The sequence below is a fragment of the Sceloporus occidentalis genome, unplaced genomic scaffold (assembly GCF_023333645.1).
Source record: "Sceloporus occidentalis isolate IW3139 unplaced genomic scaffold, rSceOcc1.0.p SCAF_9, whole genome shotgun sequence".
Classification (NCBI taxonomy): Eukaryota; Metazoa; Chordata; class Lepidosauria; order Squamata; family Phrynosomatidae; genus Sceloporus; species Sceloporus occidentalis.
In genome coordinates this window covers 42,101,231-42,118,597 of record NW_028316989.1, presented here as the reverse complement: position 1 = coordinate 42,118,597, position 17,367 = coordinate 42,101,231, and the positions used below count along the sequence as shown (strand labels likewise).

The 17,367-nt window shown below is 43.2% G+C and overlaps 1 protein-coding gene across 2 annotated transcripts in view; it reads left to right on the top strand.

Moving 5' to 3' along the window:
- The window catches only part of TICRR (TOPBP1 interacting checkpoint and replication regulator), a 29,717-nt gene that overhangs the window by 10,344 nt on the left and 2,006 nt on the right, over positions 1-17,367 (top strand). For both annotated transcript variants that reach the window (XM_089539094.1, XM_089539093.1), the window contains exons 7-21: positions 718-860; positions 1,393-1,602; positions 2,238-2,371; positions 3,142-3,242; positions 3,562-3,655; positions 4,406-4,485; positions 6,028-6,267; positions 9,304-9,400; positions 9,705-9,768; positions 10,354-10,500; positions 11,556-11,646; positions 11,772-11,833; positions 12,746-12,895; positions 14,004-14,152; positions 14,462-16,634. In XM_089539094.1, the coding sequence (XP_089395220.1) occupies positions 718-860; positions 1,393-1,602; positions 2,238-2,371; positions 3,142-3,242; positions 3,562-3,655; positions 4,406-4,485; positions 6,028-6,267; positions 9,304-9,400; positions 9,705-9,768; positions 10,354-10,500; positions 11,556-11,646; positions 11,772-11,833; positions 12,746-12,895; positions 14,004-14,152; positions 14,462-16,634 (3,935 nt within the window). The remainder of the gene's footprint in view (positions 1-717; positions 861-1,392; positions 1,603-2,237; positions 2,372-3,141; positions 3,243-3,561; positions 3,656-4,405; positions 4,486-6,027; positions 6,268-9,303; positions 9,401-9,704; positions 9,769-10,353; positions 10,501-11,555; positions 11,647-11,771; positions 11,834-12,745; positions 12,896-14,003; positions 14,153-14,461; positions 16,635-17,367) is intronic.

Genomic DNA, 17,367 nt, shown 5'->3' with positions numbered 1-17,367 from the left:
CCGCCCTGGCATGCAGCTCCGCCCCAGAGGGTGGAAGCTCCACCCCCATGTACAGCTCCGCCCCCGGAGGGTGGAAGCTCCACCCCCGGCTTCGGCCCCCCAGTTGTCTGAGGGACAGCAACCCGGCCCCCGGCTCAAAAAGGTTGCCTACCCCTGGTCTAGAGTAATTTGTCCTGCTGGAAGGTGGTCCAATCTTCCAGCTTGGTCCTAGGTCCCTCACAATCTGAAAGAGGTTTTCCTCTAGAATGCACCTATCCTCTAGACTCCATCCATTTGCCCTTGATCCTGACCAGTTTCCTTTGGCCTGCCAAGAAAACACATCCTCTCAATATGCTGTTGTTACCATAATGCTTTGTCATGGGGATGGTGTTCTCAGGGCAATGAGTGCTGTTCAGCCATCAAGTACCAGTTTTTATTTACTTAATGTTTGTGTCATAGTACAAATATGTTGTACCTTCACATGTTGAGTTGATTGTCTTTGGTAACAAAGCCAGCTAAACCCATTTCAGTTCCAGGTTGTTATGCAACAAACTGGAATAGTCAAAGAGAGGGCTGAGGATATTATTTGTACATCTCTAGCCTTAAAAGCATGGGGAGAAATTCCTGCTAGCAGCTAGACATGCTAGATGTTGCAAGCTCTTGCCTACTGTGGGGGAACAACACATTCCTCTTCTATTTTTTCCAATTATTATTCTGATAGGCGTCTTTCTCATACAGGTTGCTACAGGCAGATTCTGCTACAGGGGAAGAGGAGGCACCTAAACCAGAAGTGGAGTTGACACAGTGCTTGTCAGAATTTTACCAGAGGAAAGCCTCTGATCAGTCTGCTACCTCACATCAACAGCATCACAGAAAGAGATGTAGGCACACTGATTTTTTTTCCTCATCCAGTTATCTCCTGTACTTTAAAACCCTGCTATCCTTGAAATATATCTGTATCCCATTTGCTCATGTTATGCCATTGGTCTATTGGCTGGTGGCTTTCTGTAATTGGTTTAACTCTTGTTAACACCTGTGTCAAATTGGCACTTTACAGAAAGACAGAGAAAGTCAGGAAAATGAAAATTGGTCAACATGTAGGAAGCTGCAATGAAGAAATGTGTGTAAAGATTTTTTTTTAAATTGCTGGAATTGAAGTGTCAGCACTTGGGTTTGTAGAAGCATCAGCATATTTGTATGTAATGTAATAATGTTGGCCATCATCCTTTAGCAACACATGTAAATATAAGCTGTATGCCTGGATATGCCTTTTTGTTGTTGTTGTTTTCTTTCTCCCTCTGTAGTGGTCAAAGCCCACCCACCCCAAGATTTGCCACCTAGCTTTGTCACCGTGGTCAAGGAAATGAGGGGAAAACTTTTGATGGCAACCTGTTATATTTTTTATTTATGCAGGCAAAGGTCCTCGGACCCCTGTTAGGCAGAAAATGAAGACCATGCCTCGTTCCCTTCAGATGTTGAACGTTGCTAGGCTGAATGTAAAGGCTCAAAAGTTCCATCCAGAAGGAGAGCCTCCAGTCAGTGAAAGGGTTTCCCAAAGGCTGTTGTCAAGACGATTGGATGAGAATGTGGAAGGAAGGGGTAAAATAGTGAAGCGCAAGATAGGTATGTGGTTCCTCTGCCTATCAAATACTTGGAGCATGAGAGGGAAAGATTTTACAGGGAAATTTATGAATTTTGAAAGACTATCTAAAGAGAAGAATCTTCAATACTGATTTAGGAAGCAGAAGATACTGCTCTGTTATGTGGGATTCTGGATGCATCCACACTGCAGAAATAATCCAGTTTAAAACCACTTTAACTGCTGTGGCTCAGTGCTATGCAATTCTGGTAACTAGTTTTGTGAGACATTTAGCTTGCTTTGTCAGAGAGTTCTGGTGGTTCAACAACCTACAGTTCTCAGAATTCCATAACATTGAACCATGACAGTTAAAATGGTGTCGAAGTGGTTTATTTCTGCAGTGTGGATGCAGCCACTGTTCAGTGAATTAATTGCTACTACCTGCACAGACCGTTAGCTGAGGTCTGTCAGTAGCTATGAGATCTCTAACAATGGGACTGCATTTTACTGCGTACTCATTTAAGTTACTTACTGTTTTAAAAAAATTGAAGAGTAAAGCAATAGAAACAATTACCATTAGTATTGCTTGGGTGGCATGGCTGGGAGGGGAGGGAGCAGGATTTCATGACATCTTTATGCCACATACATGCTTTTGCAGTTAATTTGTGTGTTTTTACAGGCTTTACAACTGAGGAAGAGATGCTTTCTTATATAACAACAAACTATCAGAAGGCTGTGACTGATGGAGAAAACTTGCTTACACATGCCCAGGACATGGTGGCAGCTGTTAATATATTTCAGAAATCAAATAAGGTAGGATAGATAGATATGCATGTTTGCTACACTGAGCATTTCCATTGGTGTTTTTTAACCACATTTAAAGAAGCAATATGCTGAAAACCATGTAAGGTGCACCCGCATATAATGGGGGCGCGCTGTAATTGTAGCTACAGTGTTTGGACATGTAGGCAATTCACAAAGTAGATTTATATACTGAGGTTGCTGCTACATGAGAAGGAGCTTGTAACAAAATGTTGCCGTCATTTTTGCTGTTTTGAAGAATGCACTTTTCCTCCTCCACTCCATTTCTCTTTTCCATTCCCTTCCAAGACAAATTTGTTTCCATTGGTTATATTTTAACTTTAAACTTGTCAGTGCTCATCAACTCAGTTCACTTGTAGAGGGTAGTGATTTGTACATTAGTTTTTTTTTGGAAGTTGTGTGTACAGACAAAGGGTCTGGATGTAGTTTCCTTCCAAATCTCAATGGAAGGCAATATCTGGAAGGCTCTGGAAAACTAAATATGAATGCCTAATATTTACTTTCTTTAAATGCTCTTCATTGCTGGTGAGGGATTTGTTACTGAACACACAGTATGTTCTTCTGATAAATTTTTTGCTTGCTTGTGAGTTTTTCAGAAAGAGAAAGAAACTTCGAGTCTTAATTGTGTTGGCTTTTTAGTATCTCTTTGGCATTGGTTGTCATCTCATATTTTGCTGTACCTTGCAGGCAAATTATTTTCAAAATTGTTGTCTTTCTTTAGACAGCAGCATGTTACATTTTCTGTGACTTTGTTTCTGCAGGCCGCCTTTATGGATACAGTCCAAAGCAGTCTGTTGAAGACCAGCAAATCTCTCCGCCAACAACTTGGCAATGATCCTGATAAGGAAGCAAAAGTCAAAGAGTATGAGGAATAGTTTGCTTGTGGAATATGTTGCTTAAGTATTAGCATTCTTAATTTTATTCAGTAACACTAGGAAGATGAAATTGCCATCATAATGGATCCAGAATATTATTTCTTAATGAAGTGAAGAAGTAGTTTTGTATTTGCTCCCTCATATGGTAGCGGATGCCAAAGTGGCAAAGTAAGGGTGGTGGTGATGGTGGAAGGGAATGTCCTTCAGAGTCCATTCTTCTGGTGTTCGAGCTCCCTCCATGTAGTTGCTGCTGTTCTGAGGAAATGGTATTACATTAACTATACTTCCCTCTTTCCCTTTTAACAGGTGCCAGCTTCAGGTGTACTTGCGCCTAGAAACATGCCTCCAGTGTCCTTCTTTACAAGATGACACAGATGGAATGGAGCAACTTGTTGAAGAGGTAGAGCAATTAGCCTTGGGTTCCAGAAACAGTAAATGAAATTTTAAATCTGAAAAATGACGCCTTGCTTCCTAGCAGCAACCATATTGGCTGTCCCCAGTCAAGTGCTGTCCAGATGGGTTCATCATAGAGATGAAGGGCAATGCATGAGTATTATAGTCCAAGCCCCTGCTGATGTATCAAAGTTATCCTTGAAAGATAGTGATCCAACCACTGTCTTAAAAAAACTCTACTGAAGGAGAGCCCATCACTCTCTGAGCTCCAAAACAGATAGGCCCAAAAGAGTAGCGTGTGGCCGCACTGGTGCTGATCATGCCGGGGCCTCAACAACCACACACACCCAGTCCAGGCCGTCGCCACGGTCCTGAACTGGGCTGCTGGAAGGAGCAGAACCTATGCATTCCTTCTTGGCCCGGCTCTTTCTCAATATGTGGTGTTGGTGCGGCTTCTGACTGTGTTCGGGGCATGCGTCACCTGAATGCTATACCCCAAACGTGGCTGGAATCTGCGTCATTTGGCCCGCTTCAGGCCTAAGGTAGTCTGTTAAACTGTTGAACAGCTTATACTGATATGGAAGGATTAGTCAAAATCATTCCTATTTAGGATGAGGGTAGCTAGAAATGATTGAAATTGCAGTCCCATCAGATTTGAGAAGGCTAAACTATGTGTCCAGATTTGAGAAGGCTAAGCTATGTGTCACTGACCTTTTGACTAATTTTCTCTAATTTAATCCATTAATCTCCCTTGCAGATGACAGATATGTTGAGGATTCTGTGCTTGACTAAAGACCCAGTATACCTCACCAGGTTTTTGGAAGAAGTTGTAGACATGTAAGTACTTTCAGGCAGTAGCATGTTGTTGTGTTTTCAAAGAAACATGGGCAGAAAGATTACAATGTGTGTTATAACAATGAAATTAAACAGTATTTGAAAAATGTTGGTCTTTTTATATAAATAGCTGGAAATGCTTCTAATTAAATTTAGATTTTGCTCCAACTTGACACAAACTAATTTGGCATCTTTGTGTACATTTTCAAAAGTTGTAAAATACTGTCCAGGCAGTGAATTGAAACTGCTGTTTGTTATTATAGTAATAGTAATATTTTGTATTATTTGGCATTTTAAAAATCTCACACCAAAAATCATCACACTCATTTGAATTTCAGAGCCTTTTAGAACATGTTCAATTCTACATAGGCATTTGTCATATTGGTTCACTTGGATTTTTTAAATAATGTTTATTGATTAAAAAGACATACAGCATAAACACACAACATAAATAAATATATACAAACCCATTCAAACCCAAATCGATAAACTTTGTACACTATATACTGTATATAGTTATATATATATATATATATATATATCAAAATCAATAACAAAAGCAGTAAAACTACACAATCAAATCTCTCAGACATCTTACATTAATACATACCAATCCTTTACTTATGTTTTCTGTTCATTTTTGAGTAAATCATGTGTATTGTTGGTTTACTGAAAGCACAGTGTGGGTCACAGCTGTTTGCCTGAATACTTAGTTGTGCAAAAGCTTTTGCCCTAGGCAAAATCCCCCAATCAGCAAGCACAGCTCTGTTAGATTTACTAGAGACTGGAGAGTTGGAGTGGTAGTATGTCGAGGCATTAAGTAATAAGTTAACATAACTTAGGTGTTAATTATATGTAAGTCTTGTATGATTTCCAGAATAAATTCACAACCACCATCATCTTGGGGGTTGTCTGCATGAGCCAAAATGCCTGTCTTCCCCCTGATCTTGCATTGCCCTGTATAGATAACACAGGTCAGAACCTGGGGGCAGGATTGGGCCAGATCCTGGCAGACCAGACATGGATCTGGTGAATCTGATCCGATCCCACAGTAGCCAACCTTTACCCTGGGTCAATTTGACTCCTGGTTTCCAGTAGAGTTTTCTGGAAGCTTTAAACAGCCCTACATACCCCTACCTTACTGCGCCTTAGCTCCCACTGAGAATCCCCCTGTCTCCATGTCTGATGTGGAAATGGGGAGCCTGGACACATGGGTGGAGCCAGGCGCCCTGTTTCCTCATCAGATATAGCGACGGAGCTTCTCAGTAGGAACTATGGTGTGACTTGTAAGGAACTCACAGTGATGGCGCAAGGACAAGCATGTAAACACCTGCCCATCCCTGCACTGGCCAGGATGAGCACCTGGGCCAGAATAGTATGGGATTGGCCTGTGCTATCCTGGCCCATCTGGTCAGCCCCTGGTTGTGTATCTAATAGACAAATGTTGAGGGTAAAATTAGTTTAATTGTAATCTAGTAATGAAATCACAAAGTGGTTAGAGTTCCTGGTAGTAAAATGTCTAATGCACACTCTTGTTTTCTATAGGTATATGGAAACTATGCCAAAGATCCTTGGAGGTTTGTATTACAGCCTGGGAACACAGATTCCTGCAAAGCTGGCCTCTGTCCTTCCAGCAGACTTCTTCAGTGATGATTCGATGGGTCAGGAGAGCCAAAATTCACCCCTTCATGCTTCCACATCATCTGTTCCAGTTTCCAGAACAGCTTCACTGAGTACTGAGGCAGAGCAGCTTGAAGAACTGCGTACCAGATCTGCCAAGAAAAGGTCAATGTATTTCAGAGAAGGAAGCAAACAACGCTGAATTAAAATTAGACAATGATGTAAAAAATAAAAAAAAATAATAAAAATAATGTTTATTTATATACCGCTTTTCCAAATTAGATCAAAGCGGTGTACAACACGAAGTACAATACAAAGTCAAAATAAAACATAACAGGCCTCTCTCCCCCTCAAGATGGTGGTCAGAAGGAGGGCTCTTAGTCTTTCAGGCCAGGCCCCTCTCCTCTAGATGGTGGTCGGAAGGAGGGCTTTTTCTTCTTTCAGGCAGGCAGTTGGAGCTAGCCTGCCTCTCTCCCCCTCTAGATGGTGGTCGGAAGGAGGGCTTTTTCTTCTTTCAGGCAGGCAGTTGGAGCTAGCCTGCCTCTCTCCCCCTCTAGATGGTGGTCGGAAGGAGGGCTTTTTCTTCTTTCAGGCAGGCAGTTGGAGCTAGCCTGCCTCTCTCCCCCTCTAGATGGTGGTCGGAAGGAGGGCTTTTTCTTCTTTCAGGCAGGCAGTTGGAGCTAGCCTGCCTCTCTCCCCCTCTAGATGGTGGTCGGAAGGAGGGCTTTTTCTTCTTTCAGGCAGGCAGTTGGAGCTAGCCTGCCTCTCTCCCCCTCTAGATGGTGGTCGGAAGGGAGGGCTTTTTCTTCTTTCAGGCAGGGAGTTGGAGCTAGCCTGCCTCTCTCCCCCTCTAGATGGTGGTCGGAAGGAGGGCTTTTTCTTCTTTCAGGCAGGCAGTTGGAGCTAGCCTGCCTCTCTCCCCCTCTAGATGGTGGTCGGAAGGAGGGCTTTTTCTTCTTTCAGGCAGGCAGTTGGAGCTAGCCTGCCTCTCTCCCCCTCTAGATGGTGGTCGGAAGGAGGGCTTTTTCTTCTTTCAGGCAGGCAGTTGGAGCTAGCCTGCCTCTCTCCCCCTCTAGATGGTGGTCGGAAGGGAGGGCTTTTTCTTCTTTCAGGCAGGGAGTTGGAGCTAGCCTGCCTCTCTCCCCCTCTAGATGGTGGTCGGAAGGGAGGGCTTTTTCTTCTTTCAGGCAGGCAGTTGGAGCTAGCCTGCCTCTCTCCCCCTCTAGATGGTGGTCGGAAGGGAGGGCTTTTTCTTCTTTCAGGCAGGGAGTTGGAGCTAGCCTGCCTCTCTCCCCCTCTAGATGGTGGTCGGAAGGAGGGCTTTTTCTTCTTTCAGGCAGGCAGTTGGAGCTAGCCTGCCTCTCTCCCCCTCTAGATGGTGGTCGGAAGGAGGGCTTTTTCTTCTTTCAGGCAGGGAGTTGGAGCTAGCCTGCCTCTCTCCCCCTCTAGATGGTGGTCGGAAGGGAGGGCTTTTTCTTCTTTCAGGCAGGGAGTTGGAGCTAGCCTGCCTCTCTCCCCCTCTAGATGGTGGTCGGAAGGAGGGCTTTTTCTTCTTTCAGGCAGGCAGTTGGAGCTAGCCTGCCTCTCTCCCCCTCTAGATGGTGGTCGGAAGGAGGGCTTTTTCTTCTTTCAGGCAGGCAGTTGGAGCTAGCCTGCCTCTCTCCCCCTCTAGATGGTGGTCGGAAGGGAGGGCTTTTTCTTCTTTCAGGCAGGGAGTTGGAGCTAGCCTGCCTCTCTCCCCCTCTAGATGGTGGTCGGAAGGGAGGGCTTTTTCTTCTTTCAGGCAGGGAGTTGGAGCTAGCCTGCCTCTCTCCCCCTCTAGATGGTGGTCGGAAGGAGGGCTTTTTCTTCTTTCAGGCAGGCAGTTGGAGCTAGCCTGCCTCTCTCCCCCTCTAGATGGTGGTCGGAAGGGAGGGCTTTTTCTTCTTTCAGGCAGGCAGTTGGAGCTAGCCTGCCTCTCCCCCTCTAGATGGTGGTCGGAAGGGAGGGCTTTTTCTTCTTTCAGGCAGGGAGTTGGAGCTAGCCTGCCTCTCTCCCCCTCTAGATGGTGGTCGGAAGGAGGGCTTTTTCTTCTTTCAGGCAGGCAGTTGGAGCTAGCCTGCCTCTCTCCCCCTCTAGATGGTGGTCGGAAGGAGGGCTTTTTCTTCTTTCAGGCAGGCAGTTGGAGCTAGCCTGCCTCTCTCCCCCTCTAGATGGTGGTCGGAAGGGAGGGCTTTTTCTTCTTTCAGGCAGGGAGTTGGAGCTAGCCTGCCTCTCTCCCCCTCTAGATGGTGGTCGGAAGGAGGGCTTTTTCTTCTTTCAGGCAGGCAGTTGGAGCTAGCCTGCCTCTCTCCCCCTCTAGATGGTGGTCGGAAGGAGGGCTTTTTCTTCTTTCAGGCAGGCAGTTGGAGCTAGCCTGCCTCTCTCCCCCTCTAGATGGTGGTCGGAAGGAGGGCTTTTTCTTCTTTCAGGCAGGCAGTTGGAGCTAGCCTGCCTCTCTCCCCCTCTAGATGGTGGTCGGAAGGGAGGGCTTTTTCTTCTTTCAGGCAGGGAGTTGGAGCTAGCCTGCCTCTCTCCCCCTCTAGATGGTGGTCGGAAGGGAGGGCTTTTTCTTCTTTCAGGCAGGCAGTTGGAGCTAGCCTGCCTCTCTCCCCCTCTAGATGGTGGTCGGAAGGAGGGCTTTTTCTTCTTTCAGGCAGGCAGTTGGAGCTAGCCTGCCTCTCTCCCCCTCTAGATGGTGGTCGGAAGGAGGGCTTTTTCTTCTTTCAGGCAGGGAGTTGGAGCTAGCCTGCCTCTCTCCTCCTCTAGATGGTGGTCGGAAGGAGGGCTTTTTCTTCTTTCAGGCAGGGAGTTGGAGCTAGCCTGCCTCTCTCCCCCTCTAGATGGTGGTCGGAAGGGAGGGCTTTTTTAATGTAGATTACTTCATTCAAAAAATTTAATAATGTCATGATTGGATTAATGTAGTACAGATTTATTTATTTAAATTCAAAGATTTATATGCTACCTTCCATCCTATTGGACATCCAGGTAGCGAGCAACACAATCAACAAATAAATGCAAGCGTGTGCTTATCCAGAACTTATCCACAGCTGTAGACTGATAAAAATAATCAAGTTTTTTTTAAAGTAGTCACATTTAACCCAGTTTTCTTAAAATCATGGATGAAATGTAATTATGGTTTGCTTAAGGGAGGTCTTTTGTTTTCGTTTTTTGTACTTCTAGAAAGAATATACTAGCCAGACACCGTAGTGTGACAGAAATATCACAGAACTTACGCCAAATAGAGATTCCTCAAGTACCAAAGAACCGTACCAGAAAGGTGAATGTTTTCGGGGAACAAAGAGGTTGTATGACTTTCTTCAAAAACCAAAGTAGCTGAATCCATGCAGGAAAATGTGTTCATCAGCCTTAAAATGCCTGTGAGCCCATCTGCTGCATAAAGATAACTCTTTTTGAAATTGTAGCATTAAACACATTTCCATGGAAGGAGGATGTGCTTATTTGATTTACTGTCAATTCTTTCCATAAAAATGGCTTCCAGTTTCCTGAATGAGCTTTTCAATTGAAATGTATAAATGGTTGTAATGTTGAAATATTTCTAATACTGTATTCTAATGATTCAGGACAACTCTCATGCCTGCCTTGATGTGAAGTCAGCACCAGCGTCACAGAAAATGGCAGTACAAGGTGGGCCCCTTTTCTTAAGCAGAGAGTTAAGTAGTGGTAACTTTCTAGAATTAGAGAGATACAAAGGGTAGTCATAACATTGGGTCTTTTCTCAGGATCAAATTGCTGTACTTTTTATTTCTTCCAAGCTTTCCAGAATTAGGAAGATAGAAAAGGTAGTCATGGGATGGGATCTGGTGCCTTTAGGGTATTTAGACCCTCATATATCACATATACCCTCACATATACCTAATATCTATGAACAGAATTTGAATGTGCTTTCATTTTTAAAGATGACATTCCCGTTACATTTTACAAAGTGTAGTTGAATTCAACAGAAATGTTGTATCTTCTGGTTCTTCTAAAATGTATGTCTTCCTTTTAGTTCTCCACGTTGCCAGGTGGTTGTTGTTGTTGTTTAAGGAAAATGCTAAACTAATTTAATACTAGTTGGATGTAAATAAAATAGAGTGATTCTTTTTTAGTGGAATTGTTCTTAGAAACAATTTTTAAATCAAGATCTTACTTTCCTCAATATATGAGTGTTGCCTTCTTTTAGTTCAAAAACAAGAACAAATCTTTTCTTTGTTTTTCTGTGGCTTTCAGAAGTAACAAAGGTTCGAAGAAACCTCTTCAATGAAAAATTCCTTTCTCCAAGCAAAAGATCCCTTACAAAAATTTCTCGAAGTCAGTCAGTATCCGTTTTGGAAGGCCTAAAACGCAAACACAGCCATTCTAATGAGGGCCCTAGAGGTGAGAATAGTCTTAATGGACTATCTGATTGTTTAAATGAGTATTGCTCTGGGATTAATCTTTCCTGTAATTCTGCCATCTATATGTATTGTTCTTTCCTTCCAAATAGCTGCATTCGCTACTTTCCAGATGAAGCTGAATAACCTAAATTTTTCCCACCAAAAAACCTTCTCATGTAATATATCAGTTCTACAGTTTTACATCCTGAGGGGAATGAATTGTTATACATGATGACTACAGGGAGAGAATGTGGTTGTGTTGTGATGGCTGGAAATCATCATGAGCCTCTGCCAAAATGCTTCATATCCTATGGTTGCTTGCAACTTCCTGTCCAAAGGAATTCTTTACTAGATTTTTGACTGGGATCTTGGCCTAGAAATCTCATAATCTTGTGGAGGGGGGAGTTAAACTAGGATGGGTGAGAAATGGGAGGGAAAGAACAGAAGGTGGAAATGAGTGAGTGTAGACGTATTGTAGACATGTAAATTAGTGTAGAAAGAAAACAGCCCCCAAAAAAGGATTTAGAGTTTACAGGAGAGCATGACCAGTCCCCTTCCTTCTGTCTTGGTATGAGATTAGGAAAGAAGATACCTTGCTTTCACCTTAGACTTAGAGCAATCAAATTATTTTTGAAAACCATGTGATAGAAAAGTTTGATCTCAGTGTTGAGATGTATTTTGCAACACAGGAAAGCAAAAGCAGTCTAACAATTCTGAAGGAGCACTTGCTTGTTAAGCTTGGACTAAACACCACATGGTCTGCAGCAAAAGCAATAGCATGTACATTTTTATACTTACCACTTATCAGTGAACTCAGCACTCTCTAAGCAGTTTACAAGCTGTAAGCTTATTGCCCCCAACAAGCTGGATACTCATTTTACCAATGTACAAAAGGAAGGAAGGCTGAGTCAACCTTGGAGCCCTGGGAACGAACTCACAACCTTGTGACTGCAATACTGGCATTTAGCCACTGCGCCATGGTCAAGTACATCTTCACTTAGTTCATCCAGAGTAGACCTGCTGCTGTACAAAACCGTAAGCTTTGCTCTCTTTCAGATAAACAAAAGCTGCTGACCAAAATGGTGACAGAAACCCCAGTACACAAACAGATCTCCAGGAGGCTGATACAGAAGCAGATTAAAGGCCGGTGAGTAAAACTACCCTTTATAGATAAGCTTACTGATATTAGTTCAGTTGAAAATGAACTTACAAAACTTTCTGTAACAAGATACTGTTACTATTCTGCTGAGTTTAAAGCACTCTTCTTCACAGGTGTTCTGATCCTGGATCTGACGTTAGAATTGTAGAAGAATCTCCTGAAAAAAGCATAACCTGTACGTATTAAACTGATGCAGATTTTTTTTGGCAAGTTTGCATGACTAGGTTTTTTTTTGCAAGTTTGCATGACTTGATCAGGGAGCATCACTACTGCATTTTCCCCCTAATGTTTCTTCCAAAGACCTCTGGACAGTTTACATGGTTCTCACCAATACTTCTTTCCTTGATTTCTAGTAGTTTTTCAGTCTTTATCGAGGTTGTGGATTTTCACCTTACTCTGTATAAATGAGATATAATGGTTGCACATGCACCTGTATATTTTGTCTTCCTGTGCTTTAATCCTGATCCAAATGGTTGCGCATGTATATGTTTGGTATAATAAACCTCTTTTGTTTTTTCCCCCATGAGGTCCATTTTCTCTTGTGGGGAATGGTTTTTAGGGATAAAACATCATAGTGGATAGAGAGCTGCAGCTATTCCCATCATTTATTCTCTGTCCTTTCCCCAACTAAAGTCATCTGTCTTTCTTTTTACTGCTTTTGTCAGGGAAGAGGTACTGGCAGGTATATGCATTAATTGTGGACTCCTGATAGCAGGATGGAAGAGCTTTCTGGGGGTGCTGTACCACTTCTGCAGCTGTACTGCATAGTTGAGCCTTCAAGTCTGCATGTGCCATCTCATTCTTTATCTCTGACTTGAACATTGTACACTAGGTGAAACAGTAGACTAGAGCAGAGGAGAGTCTGCAGGATGGATCTTGTCCAGAGGCTGACCGTCCCCCACTCTTGCCAGATTATAATGGAACATGAGAAGATTATGTCAGCAGATGTTTTAAATACTGTCTTGTTCATTGAGTCAAGACTCTACAACTCGTTTCCCTCTGTATTGATACAAATTCATATTAGATGGGTATGAGCCAGCTTTGATCTCCTCCCCCCCCCCCCCCCCCAATTCTGACTTTCTCAAAGGTACATTAAGAAGAAGCCCACGGATCAAGCAGCTATTTCTGGACAGAACCCTCTCTGGCTCCTTCCACTCTTTACAACCCAGTAAGAGGAGCGTACAACAAATGAATTCCGTTCATCTCAGAGCTTCAGATGATCAAGAAAACGTAATAGGTATCGAAGTGTTTTTAGTTTCAAGGATTGAAGGCACTCATGTTGTTTTAACCAGACATAGTCATTGTTAATACAGATATGCCACATTTTGGCCTTTGATTCTCCTGGGGCTCCAGAACACCTAAAGGACCAAAGGCTGAGAACCACTGTGCTAGCTATTCCATCTCCCTCATATTTTCTCCATCAGGAAATATTATCTAGGCAAAAATAAATAGTTTGGTGGTTGGAGTGCCTTAATGTTTGAAGATACAGGTTGATTTCTGAATCAGTAGCCTCCTTTTTAACTTAGTAAGCAAGTCAAAACTTCATATACTGTACTGGCATTCAGCAAAACAATGTTAGAAACTTACAATGCATTCAGATTATTGGTTCAACTAGCTCAGTATTATCAGTTCTGACCACCAGCAGCTCTCAAAGATTTCAGATAGCTCTACTTGGAGGTCCTGAGGTCCCTGATATTCCTTAGTGGCACTTCACTTAACTACAGGCCAGGTCCAACCCTACTTAGCTTCTGAAAACAGATGAGATTTCATGAGTTCAGAGTGGTAGAGTAATCTAAGAATCAAGGATCTAATGTGAGGATTGGGAAGCAAAGGGACACCAGAACCTGTTAGCTACCAATCAGATGTCCCTTAGTAGTCTACTTTAATGGTTATGTAGGCCATTAGACCCAGCTGTAAAGCAGTCTGATTAGAAGAAGTTTCAAGCAGGAGAAAGCCAGGAAAGAGGACATCCTTTTTCCTTTACATAACCTTCTTTGTCCCATCCCCAATATCCTAGGCTTCTGAATAGTTTGCTGCATCTGAAATGAAGAGAAAATTAAGCACTCCTCGTTTGTCACTCCGCTCCTCCCCCCCAAAATTATACTGCCCTGCCACTTTGTTACTGCAAAGGCCCAGTTTCCTGCCTTGGGTCTCTGTCAACATGTTAGACCTGTCATTTGGAAATTAAAACTGTTTTGTTTTTGATTACTAATTCAACTGTACCCCAAACCACCCTATATTTGGACTTGAAATGGAAAGCATGCATAAACAGTGAAGATGTTAAGCACCTTGAGAACTGCAGATGCCTAACAATACCTGTCTGCACTGATACATTTTTTAAATAGGCGTGGCGTCACCTCCTGTAAAAAAAGCTGTCCATTCCCCTAAAAGTCTTCTCTTTGGAGCAGTTCTGGGGGAGTTCAATTTGGGAGAGATAGATTCACACAGAACAAAAAGAAGAAGCCTGGCCTTTGATGAGTCCGCTGTTTATCAGGTAAAGTTGTCGTCTTGATATTTCAGTGTGTTACGTATTCATCTGCCTGTATTTTAATCTCTCATTTCTACTGTATAGCTTAAAATACATGGTATTTTAGTTGGTTATATTCATCCTGAGTTTCTGTTCCAGTGGTTCTGTACCTTTGGTCCTCCATATGTTTTGTACTTCAACTTCCACAATCACTGGCCACTGGCTACTCTGTCTGTAATTTCTGGGAGTTTAAGGGCACCTGGAGGATCAGAGGCTGAGAACCACTGTTATATTCCTGTACCAAAGTGGTAACCTACTTTCACTTATTTTCCACAGACACCAAGAAAAACTCCTCTTCAGTCTTCCGAGAGGTTAGTAAGTCCCGCAAGCAAGGGCCTGAGAAGATCACCTCGACTTCAAGAGAAGCAAAAGCAGAAAAGCCTTGCCCCAAAGTACACAGCAGCTAAGAGTTTGGGAAATCTTTTCTCCCCATCTAAACAGAAGAGCAAGTCCTTGCCTGAATCTTTTGAAAAGAAAGAAGAAGATCTAGCACTGCCAATGGAAATGTTTTCTTATCCATCCAAGGTGCCACAGGTGCACACATTAGGAAAACAAGAAAGACAAAGGGTTCTTGATGATGTTTTTGCTTCACCTGCAAGCAGTTGTGATTCAGCAGCCACCCTCTCTGTGACAATTCCTCAAATTCCATTAAATTCCAGGGAAAAGGCATTTTCACAACTGCAGTCTCCAAGGCGTTCCTTGCGAGTTGCCCAGAAAATAGCCTCTCCTGCATCTCCTCAGAAACATTCTCTGGAGACAGAAACAGTTATGTATCTGGAGCCACACTTGCCACTGATGTTGGACTCTGTAATGTTGGAGATGGTACCCAGAGAATCTGGAGGCGCACTTTCAGAACTGTCTCCAAGCCCAAAGAGTGCCAAGCTTACTGAGGCCTTTTCTGTACCTGTTCAGTCTCCATCGCTGCCTGAGGCAGAGTCTCCTCCTAACCAGACTTTAAATGCTGTGGCTACATGCACAGTCCCAACTGCCAGGACTCAAGAGCTGACCAGGAGGTCACATACACCCAAGGAAACTCCTTTGAGATCCCAAAATGTCACAGATATCTCCCCACCAAAAGCCTTCAAATCTGCTTCCAGCAGGTCTGAAGAACACTTACGTTTGTATGGAAAGAATGAGGGGGATAAAGGTAGGGGCAGCATCAGTCTTTCTGATGAAAGCAACCCATTTCGTAGACCTGACCATAGAGAGGGAATATTCTTGAGAGAGAGACATAAACAAGCAAACAGAATTATGACACCAAATAAGAGGAAGGATTTAGATAGACATCTGTCTGCTGAGCTCTCCACTAAAACCCATGAGTTTATCCCAGATGCCATAGTGGTGTGTGAACAGTTCAATATTGCCTCCCTATTAAACAAAGCCTGTGCACATAGCTTTCAGGTAGATCAAGGTCCAGATAGTACAGCATTTATAACAGAAAAAGCCACAGACTTGCAGCAACCACTCTCCCAAAATTCTCTCAGCCATAACCAGCCTTCTTTGCTGACAGCCTCAAAGTCTGGTTCATGTACCTATGCACTGCGTTGCACCCCGGACAGAAGACAACGAGAGGCTGAAGCACGCCTAGGGAATCCTGAGAAGGTGATAGCATCCAGAGCCCCCCAGACTACTCATCCAGTGCCTGTGACAACTAGCTCACCAACCTATGAGGTTGAGCTTGAGATGAAAGCTTCTGGCTTACCAAAGCTACGAATCAAGAGAGTTTCCTCCATGTCAGCTCTGGAACTGCCATCCCATGTAGAGACTGAGAAACCCAAAGCAGAGGAAGAAAGTGATCTTGTTGTACAGGATCTTTCTGTGACTTGCTGTGGGAGGCACTCAGGGAAACTAGAACCTGCATCCATCTCCCCATCCTGTATTCGCTCTGCCCACAGTACTCCAGGAAAGTTGGGTGGTGGGCAGACCTACATATGCCAGTCATACACTCCCACTCGCTGCACCTCCTATACCTGTTCCCCATTGCAAGGCAGTGTTAGCATTCCATCAACACCTTCTCCAAAGCATAAAGGAAAAGTTACTCCAGAGGTAATTAAAGACTGGCCACGAAGAAAAAAGGCCGCCGTGGGCTGCAGGAAAAGTGAGAGACACACAGATGCTGCTTTGGAAACAGCAGCACCTAATACAGCAGGAATGAGAACTTCTGAACTGTTAAGTGGGAATAAAGCATTGCATCTGGGGGAATTTGAACTTGAAGGTGTTTGTAGGCTTCAAGATGAGTTACCTTGCAGTGACACAGAACCCACTGAGGATGAGAACATTTGCAGAGAGGCATCTCAACTAAAGTCCAGGAAAAGAGCTTTTGAGAATATGTTTTCAGAAGAGGAAAAGGACCAAGAAGCAAAAAGGTCCTGCCCAAAGAGAAAGAATCCAGGGGCAGCTGTGTGCGCCAATGAGCTGCTGAGCATGGGAAATGGAGCAGAGTCCTCAGGTACTTTTGGCTTGAAACTCATATAATACCTTGTGAGGAACTGAAGTAGTAGAATATAGCATTGAGGAAAAATAAAAGGAGCCCTTTTATTGTCCCTAGATTTAGCCCACTGTCTAGCCCTACTGACCTGTCAGTGCTCAGTTTCAATAGTGTACCTTGTGGCATGAAGACTGGATGTGCATTCCTCTTGAGAAGAGCATTGTAATTCCATGACACTTTGATTTACTTATTCCTGTTATAGGTTGAGTCTCCCTTATCTGGAATTCTGAAAACCAAAATATTCCAAAAAAAATATGAATGACTGAGATAGCGATACCTTTGCTTTCTGATGATTCAGTGTACACAGACTTTGTTTTATGCACAAATTGAAATTTAAAATATTGTATAAAATTACCTTTAGGCTTTGAGTATAAGATGTATATGGAATATAAATGAATTTTGTGCTTAGACTTGGGTCCCATCTCCAAGATACTCATGTATGTATAAGCATGGATATTCTTTAAAAATCCTCCCAAACGTTTTGGATAAGGGAGACTCAGCCTGTAATTATTTACTGAGCATCACTAATGTACATGGTATAAGATGACAGGATAACAGTAGAAGACAGATTTATCTCAATGAGTTTGCAATCCAAGTCTTCCCCCTGGTAGTATAGGAGCAACAGTTACTAGTGTTTTTCTATCCAAGGCTGGGAACGGGCCAAATATTTTTGAGCTCTATTTCTTTAGAGCTC